The sequence below is a fragment of the Sinohyriopsis cumingii genome, chromosome 3 (genome assembly GCF_028554795.1).
Source record: "Sinohyriopsis cumingii isolate HCF-2022 chromosome 3, ASM2855479v2, whole genome shotgun sequence".
Taxonomy (NCBI): Eukaryota; Metazoa; Mollusca; class Bivalvia; order Unionida; family Unionidae; genus Sinohyriopsis; species Sinohyriopsis cumingii.
In genome coordinates, this window is record NC_142963.1 from 127,356,483 (window position 1) to 127,377,385 (window position 20,903).

The 20,903-nt window shown below is 38.8% G+C and overlaps 1 protein-coding gene across 1 annotated transcript in view; it reads left to right on the forward strand.

The window, feature by feature from the left end:
* Positions 1-20,903, forward strand: part of LOC149803808 (uncharacterized) — a 151,283-nt gene that overhangs the window by 114,759 nt on the left and 15,621 nt on the right. Inside the window, exons 13-17 of the mRNA XM_089953619.1 lie at positions 2,458-6,759; positions 16,056-16,172; positions 18,251-18,373; positions 20,209-20,308; positions 20,689-20,809. Of these exons, the coding sequence (XP_089809745.1) occupies positions 2,458-6,759; positions 16,056-16,172; positions 18,251-18,373; positions 20,209-20,308; positions 20,689-20,809 (4,763 nt within the window). The remainder of the gene's footprint in view (positions 1-2,457; positions 6,760-16,055; positions 16,173-18,250; positions 18,374-20,208; positions 20,309-20,688; positions 20,810-20,903) is intronic.

The following is a 20,903-nucleotide window of genomic DNA, read 5'->3' on the forward strand; positions in this document are numbered from 1 at the left end:
TGCTTTAATTATGATGTACATTGCAACAAGAGCCAGATGGCTGTGCATGCTATGTACATGTTAATTAAAGGTCTAAAGCTTTAACCTGATTATTCCAGTTGAAACCAGTCTTGAGTGCAAGATTCAACAGATGAGATAAACTCAGTGAGGCTAACAATAGGGATATGAGGCTATCGATAGGGAAATCAGAAATGTGAAGAAAATTAAGAAACAGAAAACAAAAGTTACAGATGAAAAATACTTTTTATTTAACTTTAACATATCTATAAAATGCTGTATCAAATTTACAAGAATGAACAGTTTTATAATACATATTATTTAACATGTCAGTTATAATTGAAAGCACATCAATGTTCTAATTCATTTTATTACCTGTAGTAGTACTGTTCCACATTCTAATTAAGAAAATAATGATTAAGAGTTCACTTAATCATCTCCAAATTCAATTAATCCCTCGAAGTCTTCATCTTCTGTAGCGGAATGAAAAATGGTAGTCATTTCCAAATTGTCAGTCTTAATCTTGTCTTGGACGTACTCAAGGAAATTGTTCAGTTTTTTTCAGAAAGTCTACTGGTAGTTTCTTTGCCATAGTAGTGCATTGTCTTATGCTAAGTCCCCTTCTTTGCATGAACCTAAAACACCATGACACACTTCCACTGAAACTTTCAATTCCTAATTCAGTTCCGATTTTCTTTGCCTTGAGTCTGAGATCAGAGTTCATTCCATGACACACAGCACATTGTGTCAAGACAAATTCTTCAAATTTATCATTAATATTTATCCATCTTGCTTTGCAGACATGATTTGCTTTCTTTTTTTTCTTTTTTTTGTAGTGCATAATGCAACCTTAGCTTTACACCAATCTCAGACACATTTTTCACTTACATCATATTTCCTGTGAGCAGCCATATTCCCACCTTTCTCTGGCACAAACTTTAGAACTTCCAGCTTAAAAGCCGCTGTGTAAGACTTGCGTGATTTGATTGGAGGCATTGTGAGATAAGTTGTATGATTTGTACAGGGATATTTATTGGAATGGTTATGACTGGAAAGATTGATCAAAATTTACTTAACTCATTAAAATGTGCCAGTATTGTAGCAATGAAAACAATGCCCTTGGCTCAATTCATTATTTACATCCAGAGGAAGGAGTGGGCATCATTTCCTCTAGTTCTTAATCTACATAATATTAAAAATTGGTAACATAATTGATGTGGATTAATCATAAAGAACAATGGGGTACCAGCAATACAGTAACTAGTATCAGTAGCCAAAGCCAATATCAGGGTTTAACCAATTGCAGCAACTGGCTTTGATTGTTGTTGGAAACCAAAGACCAATTTATCAACTACTGGTATAATCAAAGAGAGACACCAAAATGACAGCTGGTTAAGAATGAATATAGGTGATGTATTGACATTACCATTTGCTTTAAACTGAAATGCAAAACTAAAAATGGATCATTGACGATCTATGAGTAGTCCAGCTATATATCTGATTTTAGTTTAAACCATATTTATTTGAGAAACTTTGTCAAATACAATTATTAACATATGACTTGGGGGATTCAGTAGAAAGCATAATCTATGGTATTTTATAAATAATCATAGAACACTTGAGTTAATATGGATTACATCCCTTTGTAAGATCAATTAGATCACTGAATAAGCTATGTTGGTAATTGCTCGCGTGTGTCCAACAGTATACTGAAAAATCAAATATCATTGAACCAGTTGCTAAAACATGATCAGGAGGAATGAGATATGGTTAAAAAGGATGAATAAAACAAAATTATTTCATATCTTTTTTTTTAGAAATAAACAATATGCTTTGAATTAGTACAGTACAATATAGAGTATAGACTGTAAGTGTGCTATGTGGTCTGGTGATTGTTTTAAACCAGTAATTGTTTTCTTTTATTTCATGTTTGAGAAATAAGAAAATGCATGCAGAACGCAAACTTAATAATGACAAAACTTATAAATGCAGTCATATTAGTTTATAACAATTTATTGACATAGTAATTTTTAAAAAAATTGCACTTCTATGTGACCTGTTTTCGATTATGCCGATTATAGAGCAATTTTAATAGCATACTGGGTACCATAATCCATATATAAGTCAAAGCAATTTTAATGACATAATACATATATAAGTTGATTCAGAGTATAAGATGAAGACCTGACTTTCAAGTCAAAACGTATCGACTTATAGGCTGAAAAATACGGTAATAAATTTTAAGCTGTTACTGTACACATCTTGTAATGTTATGCCAATTCAAACATCTGTAAAAGGCTTACTTGATCTTCATATTTATTTTTTATATTATGTACAGTTTCTCATGTTTTTAAGTTGATATTATCAGGTTTTATAAATTTGCTGCTGCATGAAAAATATTATAATTGTAGTATTCAGACCAAGTGTGCTTAATTTAATTGCATGTTTTCTTTGCCACAGATTCCCATCTTAAAGAGACAGCTGAAGGAAAGCAAGGACAGCATTCAGCGACAAAAATCTGAAATTGATAGTCTGAAATCCAAACTGGATATGTCTAATTCCAAATTGACAGGAACAGAAAAAGCTTTGTCTGAAGCACTCAGGGACCTCAAGCAGGAGAAGGATAGATTCCTTAAAGCCTCAAATGACTGGAGCAAAAAAGTTAGAACTTTGGAAAGTCAAGCAAAAGAAGCCATTCACAAGATGGAACGACACAGAGATAACTTGATGATGAAAGAGAAAGAATGTAGACGAATGGAAAATGAGTTGAAGGCTGATCAGAATAAACTAAGGGACTATGAACGAGAGATTTTGAAACTGAAAGCTGTTGAACAGGAATATCGGCAAGCAAAAGAGAGACTAGATGACTCAGAAAGACATGTGAGTGCTTTGAAGATAGAACTTAGTGAAAAGGATGTACAATGTAAGAAAATGGAAAGTGACTATGAGCAGCAAATAAGAGACATGATTCAAGAGTATACAAAGGAGAGAGATGATATGGAACATCATCTGGAGGACACAAAGAAGAAGCTGATGGAGGCACAGCGAAAAACTACTATGTCTGATTCCTTGACTAGTAATATTACTGATATAATGAGAGAGAAGGATGACATCATTGCCCAGCTTGAGGAGAAGATGATTGAAAATGACAGAAAAATGGTTGAGTTGAATGATGAGTTGAATGCAGAGGTTGAAGAAAATTCTGAACTTCAACATAATGTTGAGATCCTACAGAAGGAACGAGACAGTATCCAAAAGAAATTGAAGGAATTGGAGAAATCAGTTTCTCAATATCAGTCTCAACTCACTCGCATGGAGAAAGAGAATGCATCCATCAGAAAACACATGGAGGACTTGAGAAAAGAGAACACTGACCTAGGAGAAAAGATTTTTGTTGAGAAAGGAGATCATTCGAAGTTGTTGAAGGACAGAGATGATTTGAAGATAGATGTGGAGGAACTTGAGGCAGAAGTCATGCAGTTGAGAGAGGCCTTGAAGAAGAGTGAGAAACTTGGGCTTGATAAATTGTCATCAGATGATAGTGAGCAAGTGAATGCTATACTCCACACTTTAGTTCATGCTGAGTCAGAAGTGAATCAGCTCAGCGATGCTGTTCTTGGTATGAGAAAAACGTTTGAGATGATCCTTCCACAGATTAAAGAAGGAGAGCAGAAGAAAAAGCTGGTAGTTGTAGCTGAAATGATGGAAGATCTGGGAAGAAAATGTAATACAGTTACAGACATCTTGAAAGATGGCATTGCTGTGGATGAAATTCAGGAGCATAATGTGAAATCTGAGAATTCTCAGTTGCTTGAGGTAGTCCAGAAAGAAAACGATGCTTTGCAGAAAAAATATGATGATGCTGATGATGAGATGAAACGACTAAGAAAAGATCTTTCGGACTTGCAAGATCAGTATAAAAAACTTGAGAAAGAAGATGCTGATGCAAAGGAGTCAGTGAACATCATTGAACTAAAGTATAAAACCAAACTAGAGAGTCTTAATTCAAAGATTGACACCTTGGCCTCCAAGCACAAAATTCGAATACAGAAGAAGCCAATGACTAGCATTCCGGCTTCTTCAAAAGTCATTTCGGAGGAGATTGAAGAACAACTTAGTTTACTCGATGAAAAGATTAGCGCAATTGGACAGGTACTGCAGTCACAGGAACCTAAACAGTCTGCAGATGGTCATAGTGAGGACGGATCAGAATCAGATGATTCTGAATTCTATTCTGAGTCAGAGGAGGAATCAGAGGAAGAGACGGAAAGTGATGAGGACACAAAAGATGAAAGTTTGATGACAGATATTTCTGATAATTCCCAGCTTATTTCCAAACTGAAGGAAATGAAGCAGCAGCTGGAGCTTACTAATAGCAAGCTGAAAGACATTACATTGGATATGAGTGATATGTCTGAAGCATCAGGTAGAGGTCCTGAAGCAGAGAGCTTCGAGACTGAAGGAGAGTTGAGGAAGACCTTGATAAAGTGTGGTGACCAAATTGATTCGTTAACCAGGAGACTGTCAGAGGAAGTGAGGAGGGGTAAAAGAGAAGCACCAAAGTTTTCAGATAATACTTGGGCTTTCCAGGAATGTTTACATAAGGTCAGGGAAAGGATGGCTGAACTTACAGTTTTGGTCGATAAACATGAAGAACTCAATGCAAAGGAAATTAAGGTCATCCAGCAAAAGCTTAATGGGTTGACAGAATATGTTGAACATGTGGACAACTTGATTGAGTCAGATTGGGAAATAGCTGGCAAGCTTGCAAAACAAGAATCAAAGTTTCAGCACTTGCTTGGGCGAAAGGAAAAAGCAGCAAGGAAGAGCACATTAAAATATGAGGACAAACTTCATCTGTATGGGGACAGACTGGCATTTGAGGCAATGATTTTGGTTCAAATGGCAGTTCTTGTTCAGAGGCAGCAAAGCGGCAGTATATATAAAGACACGCTTCTCAGGGAAATTCATGATGTAAATCTTCAGATTCTTGAGTTGCAGAGGAGAGTGGACTCGACAGACATGCATCAATCCATTAATGGTGCTGACATGGATGTTGTCTCCTCATATGCAGCTCTGCTAGCAGAAAGAATAGTGTTAGAAGGACAGATTGCCTCCTGTGCTATCATGCCAGAGAGTGAAATTTTAGCTAATGCTGAAATTCTTTCAGCTCTACAAGTTTCCGATAGTCCTGCTGTATTGGCAACAGAAATATTTATACGCTCTCAGTTAGACTCCTCTTTGGCCCAACATTTGAAAAAATTTGCTGAAAATATGGACCAATTTTCAAATCATATCATAACAAAGGCTGTTATACAAGGTGAAATCACTCATGCATTGCAACAGGTGAAAAGGAAGTTTTATTCTCAGTGTGGAAATACAGATGATTTACCGTTACTTGTGACCAGAGAAAGAAAGTTTGCATTTGAACAGTTAGAATCAAGGCGCAAAAAGATTCTTGATATTGTGAATGAATATGAACCAATGGCAATGACAATTTTAATACAGTTGATAGAGATAGAGAAAGGCCCAGGTTCTCCAACAGTAGATGTTGTATGTAATAAAATTTCTTCGCTTGTGTTAAAACAGGTGGAAGAGTTTAAAAAAGCTTTGAACACTTCTGACTCTGTTGAAAAAGCGAAGCTTCAGAGTATTGTTGATCATATATATGCAGAAATGGAAGATGTAGTTGCAATTTTTAGGGAAGAGTATGAGTGTTATGTTCAAACAGCTTCACCAGACATAGATCACAAAGTTTTAAGATACTCTATTAACAGTGTTGCTGAAGACTTGGCTGGAATCACTGTTCAGAAAGCAGTTTTAGAGGGAACGTTTTCTGTTGTTGCAGATCTTTATAGTCAGTCACCAGATGTTTCAGAGGCACAGTTCTTGGAAAGAAGAGATGGTGAAGAGTTACAAGACTTTGTTCAAAGCCTTGGACAGATATTGTTGACAGAGGCTGAAAACAAACAGGCATTGGCTGCTGATTTACGCAAAAGAGGTGTTGATAGGGAGGCTTTAAGTGGTGCCAGCAGCAGAATAGCTGATTTGGTGGGAGTCATCCCAGATCTTGAGGCATACCCACAGACGATTGATGCATACACAGCCACACTGGTACGAGAAGCTATGTGTCAGGCTCAGCTGACATACACTACTTATAAACTGAAATTACAATATCATGGGGAATTAAGAGATATTAAATTGAAACTAGAAGCTGGTCAGACAGTTGAACTTCCATCTGAGATCACAAAGGAGACAGCTAGTGATATTCAGGCATCACTGACAACATTTGAAGAAATCCTTGAAAACAAATATCAGGATGAAAGTGCAGTGCTGGAGCTGTTGGAATCAGAAATAAAAAAACTTCGGTCTGTTTCACAAGATCAGTTTGAAACTCAGTTGAAGAAATTGGAAAAGACATTCCAGCAGGAAGTGTCAAATTCAAAAGAGCGTCAGAATGTCCACATTGATGTTTTGAGGCAAGAGGTTAACACAGTTGTTCAGAGAGTTGAGAAATTCTTGGAGGAGTATGAAAAACAGAAGACTGGTCTTGTAGCCGATTATGAGGACCGGATAGCCACTCTGCAGGATGAGTTTGACATCCTGAGGATCGATCATGAGCATGAATTGGAGCAGGTAAAGCAGGACATCATGACCGCTGTCAGCGCTATTAAAGCAAATGAAGAAACTCTTGAGAGTGGCAACCCTGAACAGGAGCAACTACTGCAGATGCAACTGGATGCACAGAGAGAAGAGTTCAGAGTAAGTTTTATTGTTTCTTCAAATACACATGTATCTTTGAAATATGCATACATGTAAACGGTTATAGGTACAAGGTTAAAGGTAATAAGTACAATATTGCACAATAAATTTCATTTAGAACAATATCATATATGATGATTTATAATATGCTCATTTGTTTTCTCCATTAACTTTACATTGTCAGAATTGTTCAGTATTTTTCCATATTGCACTGCTTCATCTTTAATGACACGTGTGTCAAAAAATAGTATCAGAGGTCTCGCTAATATTTTAAAACTAGGAGTCCAGGACTCCCATTTTGGTAAAAGTAGGAGTCCCACCATCAAAAGTTGCAGTCCCTTCTTTCCAACAGAATCAGCACAGACGTGAGTGCATCTATTTTTAGATGGAGTGGTTTTCATAATGTAATCACTTTAATATAGTTTCATTACAACAGTCCATTGACAGGACTGCAAATTTATGGTTTATTTATTTGTCTATGTCCTTGTAGTAATTTTAGGCAATAGTTAAATAGTATCTGATTTGCTGTTTTTTCCGCCCGTATTTTCGCAAATACGTGTCAAGTCGGAAAACAGCTTAGACCTTAAAAGCGCATCACGCGAATTCCACAAGATAGCATTGTCCCATACATTTCTGTGATGTTTTACCCCAACCCCTTGTATTATACATGTATTTATAAGTCTGTAAGTGGAGCCAGGTAAGCTTTGTTTTTCCAAGTACCTAAGTTGGCTAATCCTCTTACGTAACCCAGTCTTTGTTTGAGCTCTTGAGTGGAAATCTGGCGGGAATCTTTGTACATGGGAACACGTGACGTAGACAACTTCAAAGAGCCGGAAGCCGACAATGGTAGGCTGGACAGTACATGGGGACACACAGACTGACATTTTTATGATTGACAGTTCGATCAAATGACCAGAGTCCGTCGCCATCCAATCGGGATGCGTTGTAGGTGGGACTTGATTCGAGAAACTGGCATAAGACTTGTACAAGCCTGAAATTCGTCAGTTGGTGTTTAAGAGTCGCAGTGACACACACTCCGTTAGCCATTCGTAAAACTTGGCGGAATTTAGGAAATTCATGAAATAGCTTCGATCAGGAATCTTTCGGGGGACGAAAGAATTTCAGAGAATTTCGGGGGACGAGAGAAGTTCAGAGAATTTCGGGTGACGGTGAGAGATACCGAGTGAATTTCGGGTGACCTCAAGGGATACCGTCAAGGGTTCCGGATACTAGAAGAGGAACCGGAAGTCAAGATAACGGCAAGGAACAAGGATTATAGAAGAGGAAGCGGAAGTGGAGATCACGAAAGGAGAGAAAGACAAGGGAACGAAGAGATTTAGATGAGTAGCACACAAGAAGGGAAAAATCTCCTCACACTGTGAACTCAAATGATGATCAAAGGGATCATTGGGTGAAAGAGAGACATTGATTACTTTAAATTCTTTTAAATTTCATTTATTAAATTGTTATTGTTTAAATTTCATCTTTGTATTTCTTTTAATTTAACTGTCGGCATTGCTGACTGGGGGCTCGTAGCCATAAATATATTTAGTCAATAAATAATATAGTGTCCAGAATTAACCTTCTGAATAAGGACCAGGGGAACTTCTCATAATTCGTTAAAGTCTATAAGAAGAACCCCACCCCTAAACAACCACTACACCCCCACAGTGGGCGCTTCGTCCGGGATATGAATTAGACATATATATTATTTTGGGACTTAAAGTTATTGGTAGAAGTATTAGTGAACAGTGTGAGATATTTTCCATTCTTTGTATTTGAAATTTTGTGATTTTCTCATCTTGTATTTTTATTGTCATATGTGCAGGCTTTGTAGATCTTCCATTCATAGCAGTACGTGTGAAGCAGATATCGAACAAATATCTTACCTGAACGAAACTAGTTGTTGTCGACAGGTAAGTATTTAAACTGGTATTACAAATATCTGTATATTGTTTGAATTTTGAGACAAGGTATCACTTTACATTAGTATAATGGCTACCGAACGACAAATGATAAAGGAATACCGCGCCATGGGGTCGGAAGATCTTGGATACGAGGGAGATCGCCTGGCAACCTTTATAGAAGAGAGGATCAAGGAATGGAAGGCCGAAAAAGCAGCGGAAAGAGAAGCCCAGAGAGAACTAGCCAAGATAGCAGCGGACCAAGAGTTAGCCAAGATAGCCGCGGACCAAGAGTTAGCCAAGATAGCAGCGGACCGAGACGCCCAGAAAGAGCTGGAGCTAGCCAGACTCGCTCACACTCTGGAGATGGAAAAGGTCAGAGTTGAAGCTAGGACCAATGGACGGGACGACGCCAGTACAAGCTCTGGAACAACCGGCCGACCTTTCATCGACCACCGGATAGTCCAGATCAACATGTCACGCTTCAATGATAGGGAGGAGGCTATTGACGATTTTCTCGTCCAGTTTGAGAAACTCGCACGCGCTCATCAGGTCCCTGAACAGCACTGGGCCATTAATGTCTCAGCCTTTTTGCAAGGTGCAGCTCGGGAAGTCTACCACGGCTTAACTGCAGAAGAGGCTGATGACTACACTGCCCTCAAGAAGGCGCTTCTCTGCCATTACCGGCTGACCGCCGAGACTTACCGGAAACTTTTCCGGGACTCGGTGAAAAAGGTAACAGAGACTCACTCTCAATTCCACAACCGTGTTCGAGGTTTATTTGAGAAGTGGATGAAAATGGCCGAAGTCGAACGCACGTACGAAGGGCTACGCGAGGTAATACTCAAGGAACATGTCCTGGGTACTTACCGTCACGAGTTGACAGTTTTCTTAGCAGAAAGAGAACACCGGACGCTCGAAGAGATCGCTAACATGGCGGAGCGATACGAGCAGGCGCACTCGAAGAGTGGAGGTTCCGGGGTTGCTGACCGACCCCGACCCTCTGAGTCGCGTCGTATGGGGGAGGTTGAGCCGGCTGTCCGTAACCGTCAGGGCGACGGGAAGGTCGGAGGGGCACCTACAGGTAGGGCTGCCGCCTATCGACCTGGACAGGCCTCACCCACGAAACCAGGACTTGCAAGTCGGCGAGGGCCGCCGACATGTTTTAATTGCAAGCGCCTGGGGCATTTTGCCAGGGACTGTCCCAAGGGCAGGCAGACCCAGGTGAATGTCGTAGCTAAGAAGGAATGTGTGCCGGAAGCGAGTCGCAACCCAGCCAACCTTGCGGCCGCAACTGTCAATGGTGAAGGCGCCACCATCTTGTATGACACTGGGTGCAGCGTCCCCGCGCTTGTCGACAAGAAATATGTCGAGCCGGAGGACTATACAGGGGAGGTAATAGAAGTTCAGTACGCGAACTGCGCGCGTGACTCATTACCAGTAGCTGTCATTGACCTCGATTCACCATACGTGAAGGGGAAAATTGAAGCTGCTTGCTTGGAGGGGCTATCACATGACGTCATATTGGGTTGCCATTATGTGTTACCCCAGCCGAACCCCGAAACCTGCACACCTATGCCAGTGAGTGCTGTTGAAACCAGGGCCATGAGTCGACAGCCGAAACAAAAGCCAATCCAAGTTACATCGACACCGGTTAGTAATGTTATTCCAGCGGAGTTAAGGAAGCTGCAACAGGAGGACGCAACTCTGGCGCAGTTGCACAAACACGCAGAAGCGGGAACAGAAAGGGAAACTCCGAACGGCGCGGTGAAGTTTGTCTACAAGAAGGGAATCTTGTATCGCCACACCAGGAAACACAACGAACACTTCAAGCAAGTCGTCGTGCCAAAGGAAAAGCATTGCGAAGTACTGGAACTTGCACACGAGAGTCTCATGGGTGGACACATGGGAATTGCTAAGACGCGTGACCGTCTTGTAAAAGAGTTTTACTGGCCAGGGGTCCAGGGAGACGTAAAACGGTTCTGTCTCTCCTGTGACAAATGCCAGAGAATGGCACCGAAAACGGATCAGCGACCCATCCCTTTGGGGAGTACGCCCCTTATCGATGAACCATTTAGACGTGTTGCCATGGATTTAATCGGACCGATAAAACCCGCGTCTGCGCACGGAAATCGATATATTTTAACGGTTGTCGATTATGCTACACGCTATCCAGAGGCCGTTGCGTTGCGTAACATTGACACGGAAACCGTCGCGGAAGCTCTGTTTGCGATCTGGTCAAGAGTCGGAGTGCCCGACGAGATCTTGACCGATCAAGGAACACAATTTATGAGTCGTGTGATGGCGGAGGTGAATCGTCTCATGTCGATTAAGCACCTCACGACTACACCGTATCACCCCCAATGTAACGGATTGGTCGAACGGTTTAATGGGACCTTGAAAAACACGCTCAAGAAATTGTGCGAAGGCCGCCCCAAGGATTGGGACCGGTATATTCCGGCCATGCTTTTTGCATACCGGGAAGTACCGCAAGCGAGTTTGGGGTTCTTTCCCTTTGAACTCTTGTACGGGAGAACCGTACGCGGCCCAATCGCCGTACTGAGACAGCTGTGGACAGACGACCACGCTGTAGAGGAAGTACGCACTACCTACCAGTACGTCGCGGACTTGCGCAACAAACTGGAAGAGGTTTGTTCTCTCGCGCAAGAAAATCTCAAACGAGCTAAGGCGCAACAGGCAAAAAATTACAATAAGCGCGCAAAACCACGTCAGTTTGAGGTAGGGGACAAAGTGTTGTTGTTGTTGCCCCAGGAACACAACAAGTTGCAAGTTTCCTGGAGGGGTCCATACGTCGTCACCAAGAAGGTCGGAGGTCAAACCTACCGGATACAGCTACCGACGAAAGAGAAATTGTACCATGCCAATTTGCTCAAGAGGTACCGGGAAAGGGAGACCGCCAGCGATTTTGTTGTCGCAGCGATAGTCACCGAGGATATCGAAGGCGATACGGAAGGTGCTAACACTGTCCCGAGCTGTCGATTAACGAGGGCCGAGACTCCGTCGGACGTGGAGTGTGACCCCATGTTAACTGAAGGGCAGCGGAACGAGATAGAGACCTTGCTGGCCGGATATTCCGACGTGCTAACAGAAAAACCCGGGAGGACGACGCTTGTCGAGTTCGGGTTAAAGATGGTGGACGACCGACCAGTTCAGCGTAAACCCTACCCCTTGCCCCACGCGAAACGACAAGTTGTAAGGGAAGAAATCGAGCAGATGATTGCTCTGGGAGTAATCGAACCTGCCGACTCTCCGTACAGCTCACCAGTAGTCTTAGTGCAGAAGAAGGACGGCACCCATCGGTTCTGCGTCGACTACCGGAAGCTGAATCAGGTGACAGAATTTCAAGTTGAAATGCTACCTGACCCCGAACATATCTTCGCTTCGGTCTCGAAAGCGAAATATTTTTCCAAACTGGATTTGTCCAAGGGGTATTGGCAAATTCCGGTAAGGAAAGAAGACCGACCGAAGCTTGCTTTTGCTACTCCTGACGGGACATACCAATGGTTGGTGATGCCGTTCGGGGTACAAAACGCGCCCAGCGTCTTTACCAGAATGATGCGGAAGTTGTTGGAGCCCTTGCGCGATAGGGGTGTCCACAACTTCATGGATGACCTCTTGTTAGCTACAGAGACATGGGGTGAACATCTCGCTCTGTTAGCTGATGTTTTGGAGCGGCTACGTCAGGAGGGCTTGACAGCCCGCCCTTCCAAATGTCACCTTGGTTTCAGGACATTAGACTATTTAGGACATACCCTGAGCCAAGGCACGCTGTCTCCATAGAAGTCGAAGGTGGAGCAGTTGAGAAACGCCGCACGCCCCACCACGAAAACGGAAGTGAGGTCATTCCTGGGACTGGCCGGATATTACCGGAGGTATGTCGCTAATTTCAGCGCGATTGCGGGCCCGTTGTCTGACCTAACCAAGAAACGGACCCCGAGTAAGTTCGTTTGGACAGATGCGTGTGAGCACGCATTCCAAACGCTAAAGGATAGACTTACATCCGACGCAGTTGTTCGTCTACCGGACTTGGATAAAGAATTCGTTCTGCGCACCGATGCATGCGACACGGGACTGGGAGCAGTACTGCTCCAGGAGCATGACAAGACGCTTTTTCCTGTCGCATACGGCAGCCGGAAGTTGTCTGCTGCTGAGAAGAATTACTCAGTATTGGAGAGGGAATGTCTCGGAATCGTGTTCGGCATATCACGGTTCGAGCGATACCTATATGGACGTAAGTTCATATTGGAGACCGACCACCAACCACTCGCCTATCTGGCGCAGGCAAAGTTGTCCAATGGTCGATTGATGCGATGGTCGCTGTTTTTACAGCAGTACCAGATGCAGATCAGATACGTGAAAGGATCGGAAAATGTAGGCGCAGATTTCATGAGTAGAAGCACCGAAATGATATAGATCATTTGTTATATTTTCGTGTTCATACTCAGTTTAGCATTTAGTTCATTTTGCTGATTTTGTTCTTTATATCGTGTAACACTTTTGCTTTTTTAGTTTGAGTGAATAAAATCCTGATTTTATTCTCAAGCGTGGGGGGAATGTGATGTTTTACCCCAACCCCTTGTATTATACAATTATTTATAAGTCTGTAAGTGGAGCCAGGTAAGCTTTGTTTTTCCAAGTACCTAAGTTGGCTAATCCTCTTACGTAACCCAGTCTTTGTTTGAGCTCTTGAGTGGAAATCTGGCGGGAATCTTTGTACATGGGAACACGTGACGTAGACAACTTCAAAGAGCCGGAAGCCGACAATGGTAGGCTGGACAGTACATGGGGACACACAGACTGACATTTTTATGATTGACAGTTCGATCAAATGACCAGAGTCCGTCGCCATCCAATCGGGATGCGTTGTAGGTGGGACTTGATTCGAGAAACTGGCATAAGACTTGTACAAGCCTGAAATTCGTCAGTTGGTGTTTAAGAATCGCAGTGACACACACTCCGTTAGCCATTCGTAAAAATTGGCGGAATTTAGGAAATTCATGAAATAGCTTCGATCAGGAATCTTTCGGGGGATGAAAGAATTTCAGAGAATTTCGGGGGACGAGAGAAGTTCAGAGAATTTCGGGTGACGGTGAGAGATACCGAGTGAATTTCGGGTGACCTCAAGGGATACCGTCAAGGGTTCCGGATACTAGAAGAGGAACCGGAAGTCAAGATAACAGCAAGGAACAAGGATTATAGAAGAGGAAGCGGAAGTGGAGATCACGAAAGGAGAGAAAGACAAGGGAACGAAGAGATTTAGATGAGTAGCACTCAAGAAGGGAAAAATCTCCTCACACTGTGAACTCAAATGATGATCAAAGGGATCATTGGGTGAAAGAGAGACATTGATTACTTTAAATTCTTTTAAATTTCATTTATTAAATTGTTATTGTTTAAATTTCATCTTTGTATTTCTTTTAATTTAACTGTCGGCATTGCTGACTGGGGGCTCGTAGCCATAAATATATTTAGTCAATAAATAATATAGTGTCCAGAATTAACCTTCTGAATAAGGACCAGGGGAACTTCTCATAATTCGTTAAAGTCTATAAGAAGAACCCCACCCCTAAACAACCACTACACTCCCACAATTTCTGACCTACATACTTTGCATTTTAAAGTTAAATCGTTAATAAAATAATACCGTGGCTTTCCTTTCAATGATTGGTATATTTTTCTGAAAATATTTGCCCGATGATTTACGAAAACAGACAATCTAATAAACTGGTACATCCCAGACTTGGCGAAGTCTGCCATTATTTCCCGTTAGGCCTACTGGTTCACTTACAGTTTCAAACTAATTTTATGACAAAATAGTGTACAAGAGGCAGTTAATATATATCCAGATCACCGATTCTGATCTTAAAACACATGTTTGTATGTTTTATCATCAAAGGATATCATGCAGGAAATTGATAGTTGCAACCTTACTCGGAAAAGGGTTAATGGTCAATCAGCTGTCAAAACATATGTTTGTGAACGGGCAAGAGTTTGTTTGTCAATGTAATTGATATCAAAGCTAGGCCTGGCTACTGATGTATTGATGAATACATTTCGCTACAACACTAGAACTAACTGGGCTAAGGCGAGGGGCATTTTTAAAAAAAGTATGGTCAATGTACCTCATAAATAGTTCTTGTTCATCCATCAGAGTGAGACTGAATTTTGTCAATCCAAGTAAGGACTTATTCCAAGCACTAAGCTAGGTTTCACACACTTTCTTACACTTAACTACTGTCCTATTCGAACTATCAATTCTAGCAGCTTTAGCACTATTCTGGATCTCGTTACAATCTTCTTAAGTTTGCTGTTTAACCCAAATTTATGAAAGGCTGTTTGAGACCAAAATGAGAATTTTTTAAAACAGTGGTGTCGATTATGCAGTGTAGTTCAAAGGTCATTGGGCAGTGCTATGTGCACATTGATATTGTTACTGTCTATTGATGAATCTATCGTTGAGCATTTGTTTTGAAATACAGCATAAATTCAGTTACATTGTTTCTTTAGTGTATTCCATTATTATTAAGCCTATGGTTGGAAAACGAAATGAGTACATCTTAAAAATTGTATTTGTATAGGAAAATCTGAACTCGTTTTTAGGAAATAATACTGCACTCCCAAACAAATGCAGTAACCTATAAATACTTATAATAATATTGTATATGATATGGCAGTATCATATGTGACAATATAATTAAAACAATTTGTATGTGATACTTATGTCAATATCATGTATGACAAGATACTTATAACTATATTGTATATTACGATATCCTTATAGCAATATCATAAATATCAACGTACTTATAACAAAATTGTACATGATATACCAATTCATATATGACAATTCCTTTATGACATTATTCTATATGATATACTTAAAGCAATATCATATATGACAATATACTTGTAACAATATATATTCCAAAAGACATGATTAATGTCCTCATCATTAAAGTTCAGTCTGGTATTACAGATGTGTGTTCTGCAGTGTTCACAAAATAACACACTGGATTTCAACAAAATGTAATTAGTTCTAAACCAGAGAGCATCATACCCAATTCTTTGAATTCTTATCTAGAACTACGCAGATTATATCCGAGTGCTATTTTTTATCACTGTCATTTTCAGTTGTTCTACTAGTGTTTGACTTCCTTTGTAACTAGATAGCTTTTCCATTGGTATTGATTAACTTTAAATTTATTGCACCCATTCGCCATATCATGTTATGGTAGTAATTTTTTATAAATAAGGAGCTGGAAGTAAGAGAATAAATAGTTACATTGATAGCTAAGAAAGTCACTATTTTGAATAGAGCTTCAGTTGTCTTCGTTTATTTATATGGGAAGGTTTTTCTTGTCACTTTAAAAGATACTTCTAGAAGAAGTTCTCCACAAGATTCCGATGGCTGATGTCAGTCAAGAACTAACAGAAAGACTGGAAGCCCAACTTCATCAGCTTAGAATACCTCCTGAACAGACATTGCAGGTACAAGTTTACATTCATTTTCACAATGCATTGTGATTGTAAGTGTTATGGTGAAACTTAACAGTTAATCATTTTTATTACTCTCTTGGCAGGAACAGTCTTGTTTGAACTGAGATTAACAATTGGAAGATTTAAAAAGGACTAAAAATCTTAAAGATTTTTTAATTAATTCTAAATTAGAAAAAACATATAAAAAAGGATCATCAACTAAATGTAATAGACCTAGATGTTCATCACACTGTAATTTTATTAATGAAAATACTACTTTCCATAGTAATAATATGAAAGAAACTTTTAATATGCTTTGTGGTACTAATTGTGCAACATCAAATGTTATTTATTTGATCACATGCAAAAACTGTGGTATCCAATATATTGGACAAACCAGTCAACAAATATCTAAACGTATGAACCAACATAGATCAAACAAAAAAAATTATATCGATCAATCATTCTCATCTCATGTTGCTGCACATTTTAACAAGAGTTCCCATACTTTGCAAGATTTCTGCTTTCAACCTGTTATTATAGCTGATTCTGAGATGGAATGTCTGCTAGAGGAAACCTATTGGATTCACCATTTTAATATGGTATATCCAAAAGGTCTAAATTCCAAAACACTATACAACAGTCATTAATCTTTTTTTTTAAAATTATGTCCCCTTTTTACAATTAGTTAAGAATATTTTTATATTATTCTAAGTTACAGAATAACTTAACAAGTGAAAGTATAAACTAATATCATAAAAATAAGTTAACTAATTCTTTAAAAATGAAAGTGCATTTTTAAATAATTATCAATACATTATGATTAATTATTTATAAAATACTTGATTTTAAGTATTATGCACATCATAATTTTTTTACTATATAAACTGAGTTCTGATGAAATATGAAACATTTGTCAATAATATATCAAGATATATTATTTTTTATGTTGATTTTTTGTAAAAAAGATATCAGATTATTTTTTTTTATTTTATTTTTAAAAAAAATATTTTTCAATGTTTTGTTTAAATGTGCATTATATATAATAAAAATATTAATAAAACTGTTATATATATATATATATATATATATATATATATATATATATATATATATATATATATATATATATATATATATATATATGAGGCATATAATTTTTTGCTATGGTGTTTTATTAATTTGCATTGAACTCAAGACTTGGGTAAGTTGAATACACATAGATCAAGAGATTATTGTACATAAACATCATGCCAAGTTTCCCATCACAGACAAAACAATCTTACTGGACATTTGAGGTAGCTCTAAGAGGTACAGTTCCATAAAAGATAATAAGAAAATACAACAGAAAGGGTTACGATTGCTCTTTAGGGATATTAACATAACAATTAGTTTGATTCCCATTTATAAGCCAGTTTTTCCGCTTTTCCTTAAATACCCAATATATGCAGTAAAGTTTAATAATGCATTGGTTGGTGTAATTAATTTAAGAAATCTGACTGTTTTTATTTATTAACTGATTTATTTCTTTCACATATATTTATAAAGCGTCAAAAAGTGTTCCATTTTAACATAGATGAATTCACTACCCAACACAGCCAAGGTTTACCTCATACATGTGTAAATACATGAATCATTGCATACTGTTCTGCACCTGAAATTGGCCTGCATGGAGCACTCACAATGAACTGGTCATGCAGTGTTAGTTCCCCAAGAGTCATTGGAAGGTGGTCAGAGATCTAATAAGCAAAAAGGTTGGCAGCAGTGATATTTTCAAATATTTTTTTTGTTGCTATTCTTGGTGTATGCAATCATGGGAAGGAGACATTTAATGGATTTTGGGTTTACCCCCCAGGGTCATGGTCTTGGAGATAGGGTAGTAGGTAATGTATACAAAAAATCATTTGGTAATTTGCTATATTAGCAAACTGTAGATGTAGCTCTGGTGTCAGTTAAAAATTTGCTTTTGGTATACATGCATATATATTGAAATACGTATTTGGCCTGTATTGTGTATAAATGTCAGTTTTTAAAATATTCTTCTGTAAATTGTATACATTTTATTATAATCAAATTACATTGTGTTCCAGCAAGACGTGTCACTTCCCATCACTCCACAACCAATGGGGACCTCCACACCAAATGTAAAAGATTTATCACAAGTATCTGAAGGGGAAGAGTCCTTATTAGAAGAAATGGAAAAATCTGAGGACGTAAGTACACATGAACCTTTTTTTCTGGGTGTGGTGGTGGTGGTGGGAATCAGTTTCTCTTTATTAGTGATACTCTTCTTACAAGATTGGCATCACCAAGGATGTTCTGATTGTTGGGATTGGCATCACCAAGGATATTCTGATTGTTGGGATTGACATCACCAAGGATTCACCAAGGATGTTCTAAAGCTGTATGTTTTGGGATTGGCATCACCAAAGATATTCTGGTTGTTGGGATTGGCATCACCAAGGATTCACCAAGGATGTTCTAAAGCTGTATGTTTTGGGATTGGCATCACCAAGGATATTCTGATTGTTGGGATTGGCATCACCAAGGATTCACCAAGGATGTTCTAAAGCTGTATGTTTTGGGATTGGCATCACCAAGGATATTCTGATTGATGAGATTGGCATCACCAAAGATATTCTAAAGCTGTATGTTTTGGGATAGGCATCACCAAGGATATTCTGATGGGATTGGCATCACCAAGGATGTTCTAAAGCTGTATGTTTTAGGATTGACATCACCAAGGATATTCTGATTGTTGGGATTGGCATCACCAAGGATATTTTAAAGCTGTGTTTTGGGATTGGCATCACCAAGGATATTCTGATTGTTGGGATTGGCATCACCAAGGATATTCTAAAGCTGTGTGTTTTGGGATTGGCATCACCAAGGATATTCTGATTGTTGGGATTGGCATCATGAAGGATATTCTAAAGCTGTGTGTTTTAGGATTGGCATCACCAAGGATATTCTAAAGCTGTGTTTTGGGATTGGCATCACCAAGGATATTCTGATTGTTGGGATTGGCATTACCAAGGATATTCTTATGCTATATGTGATAGGATTGGCAACACCAAGCAGGATGTTGTAAATCCCCAACACTGCTGTTTATCATAAAATTTACCATTCTTCAAATCTAACTAAAGTTTGAATAGAAGGAATTAATTTGTTTAAAAAAAACTATCTGACATTAAACGTTCTTTGAACTAATCATGGTGAAAGGTTTAAAGGACACTACAATATTTTCAGTATATAATTATGAAGTACCACCCCTTCATTCAGTCAATTAAGTTGTTCATTTCATTCTTTTTTGGGAGTGCATCAAAAGTAGTGATGTGATACATTCGACAAATTCTGGGCAGTGATTAATCTGATAATAACAACATTCACCACAATTTAATTTGAGATGGAATGAAGAGAGGTGGGCCCACTTTTGAGAAGAAAAAGCATGGATTTTATAACACTAAGACTTGGGTAAATATTGGTGATCAGCTGTGGTGCTGGAATAATTTGAAGGTTGAACTTGGGTTGAAGACAATCCGAGAGTGTGATGTTCCACTTTCAGCCGATATTGGTTGACCCACAGATGCTGCTGATCAACATCAGATTACTTTGAACACATGATAAATGGCTGGGTTTCTCAGTTTGAGGAATCAGTTACATGGCTCATAATGTGATGAAACGTTGATATTATCTGGTTTTAATGGAACCCAAGGATGTTTAGGAACACTATCTTTCAAGATTCAGTATTGTTCAGATGATTTGGCATATACAACTTTATCCAGATGATGGCGGCATTTGGGCTTCAAGTATTATTTGGTTAGTTTGCCGGTAATCAAGATGTAGTTGGATTTCTACACTGATCCAGATTGTAGGATGCAAAAAGATCCAGTTGATCAATATCTTGCACACTTTTTGATCTTTTTGAGTCATAACATTGTGACAAAAATAATTTTTTTCAGAACAGTAAACAGAAAAATAGTAGACAATGAATTTTTGTATCTGTTTAATTTAAGGATTTCTTATTTCTGGATCTTTTCTCCTTCAGGTTATTGCTCCAGAAATGTCTCCGCATAAGCAAGAACTGGAACAGCTGAAGAGAGAAAAGGAAAAGGCTCTTGCAGATGAGATGCGGACAACCAAAGCTGGCAAGTAAAATAACAATATTAACTGGACAGAAAAGGGTAGTGGATAAAGAAATTGTATTTATTATGCATACACAACTTTCACAGAGTGATATATGTCTGTAAATTTTTAAAACCAAATACTTTGACTTCATTAAGACAATTAAGCAGAGATTTTTAGAAATTGTTTTTTTTTTATATTAAATACAGATTTGAAGAAATTTGAGTGTTATTAATCTTACTTTGCAAGCCTGATTTGCATGATTGGCATTGAAATGGTTTTAAAGGTTTGAAATAAAGTTAAGTTTCTGGTGATTGCACCTCAAGTTTTTTAAATCTGATATTTAAACAAGGACCAGAATGAAAGATAAAGAAATTTATAAGGCTATTTGATGTTTTTTCAGCTCTTGATGCCATGAGGAAGGCATATGAGGTTGATTTGGAACAGGAAAAAGAAAGATACCGACATGCCTTGAAGACTATGTTTACAGATGACTATGTACAGGAAATCCGACACAGACATGAGTAAGTATTACGATGCAGGCAAGAAATACAAGACAGCTTTAACTCTTGTGGAAAATTACACAATATCAAACTGGATCCTGAGTGTACTTTCCTG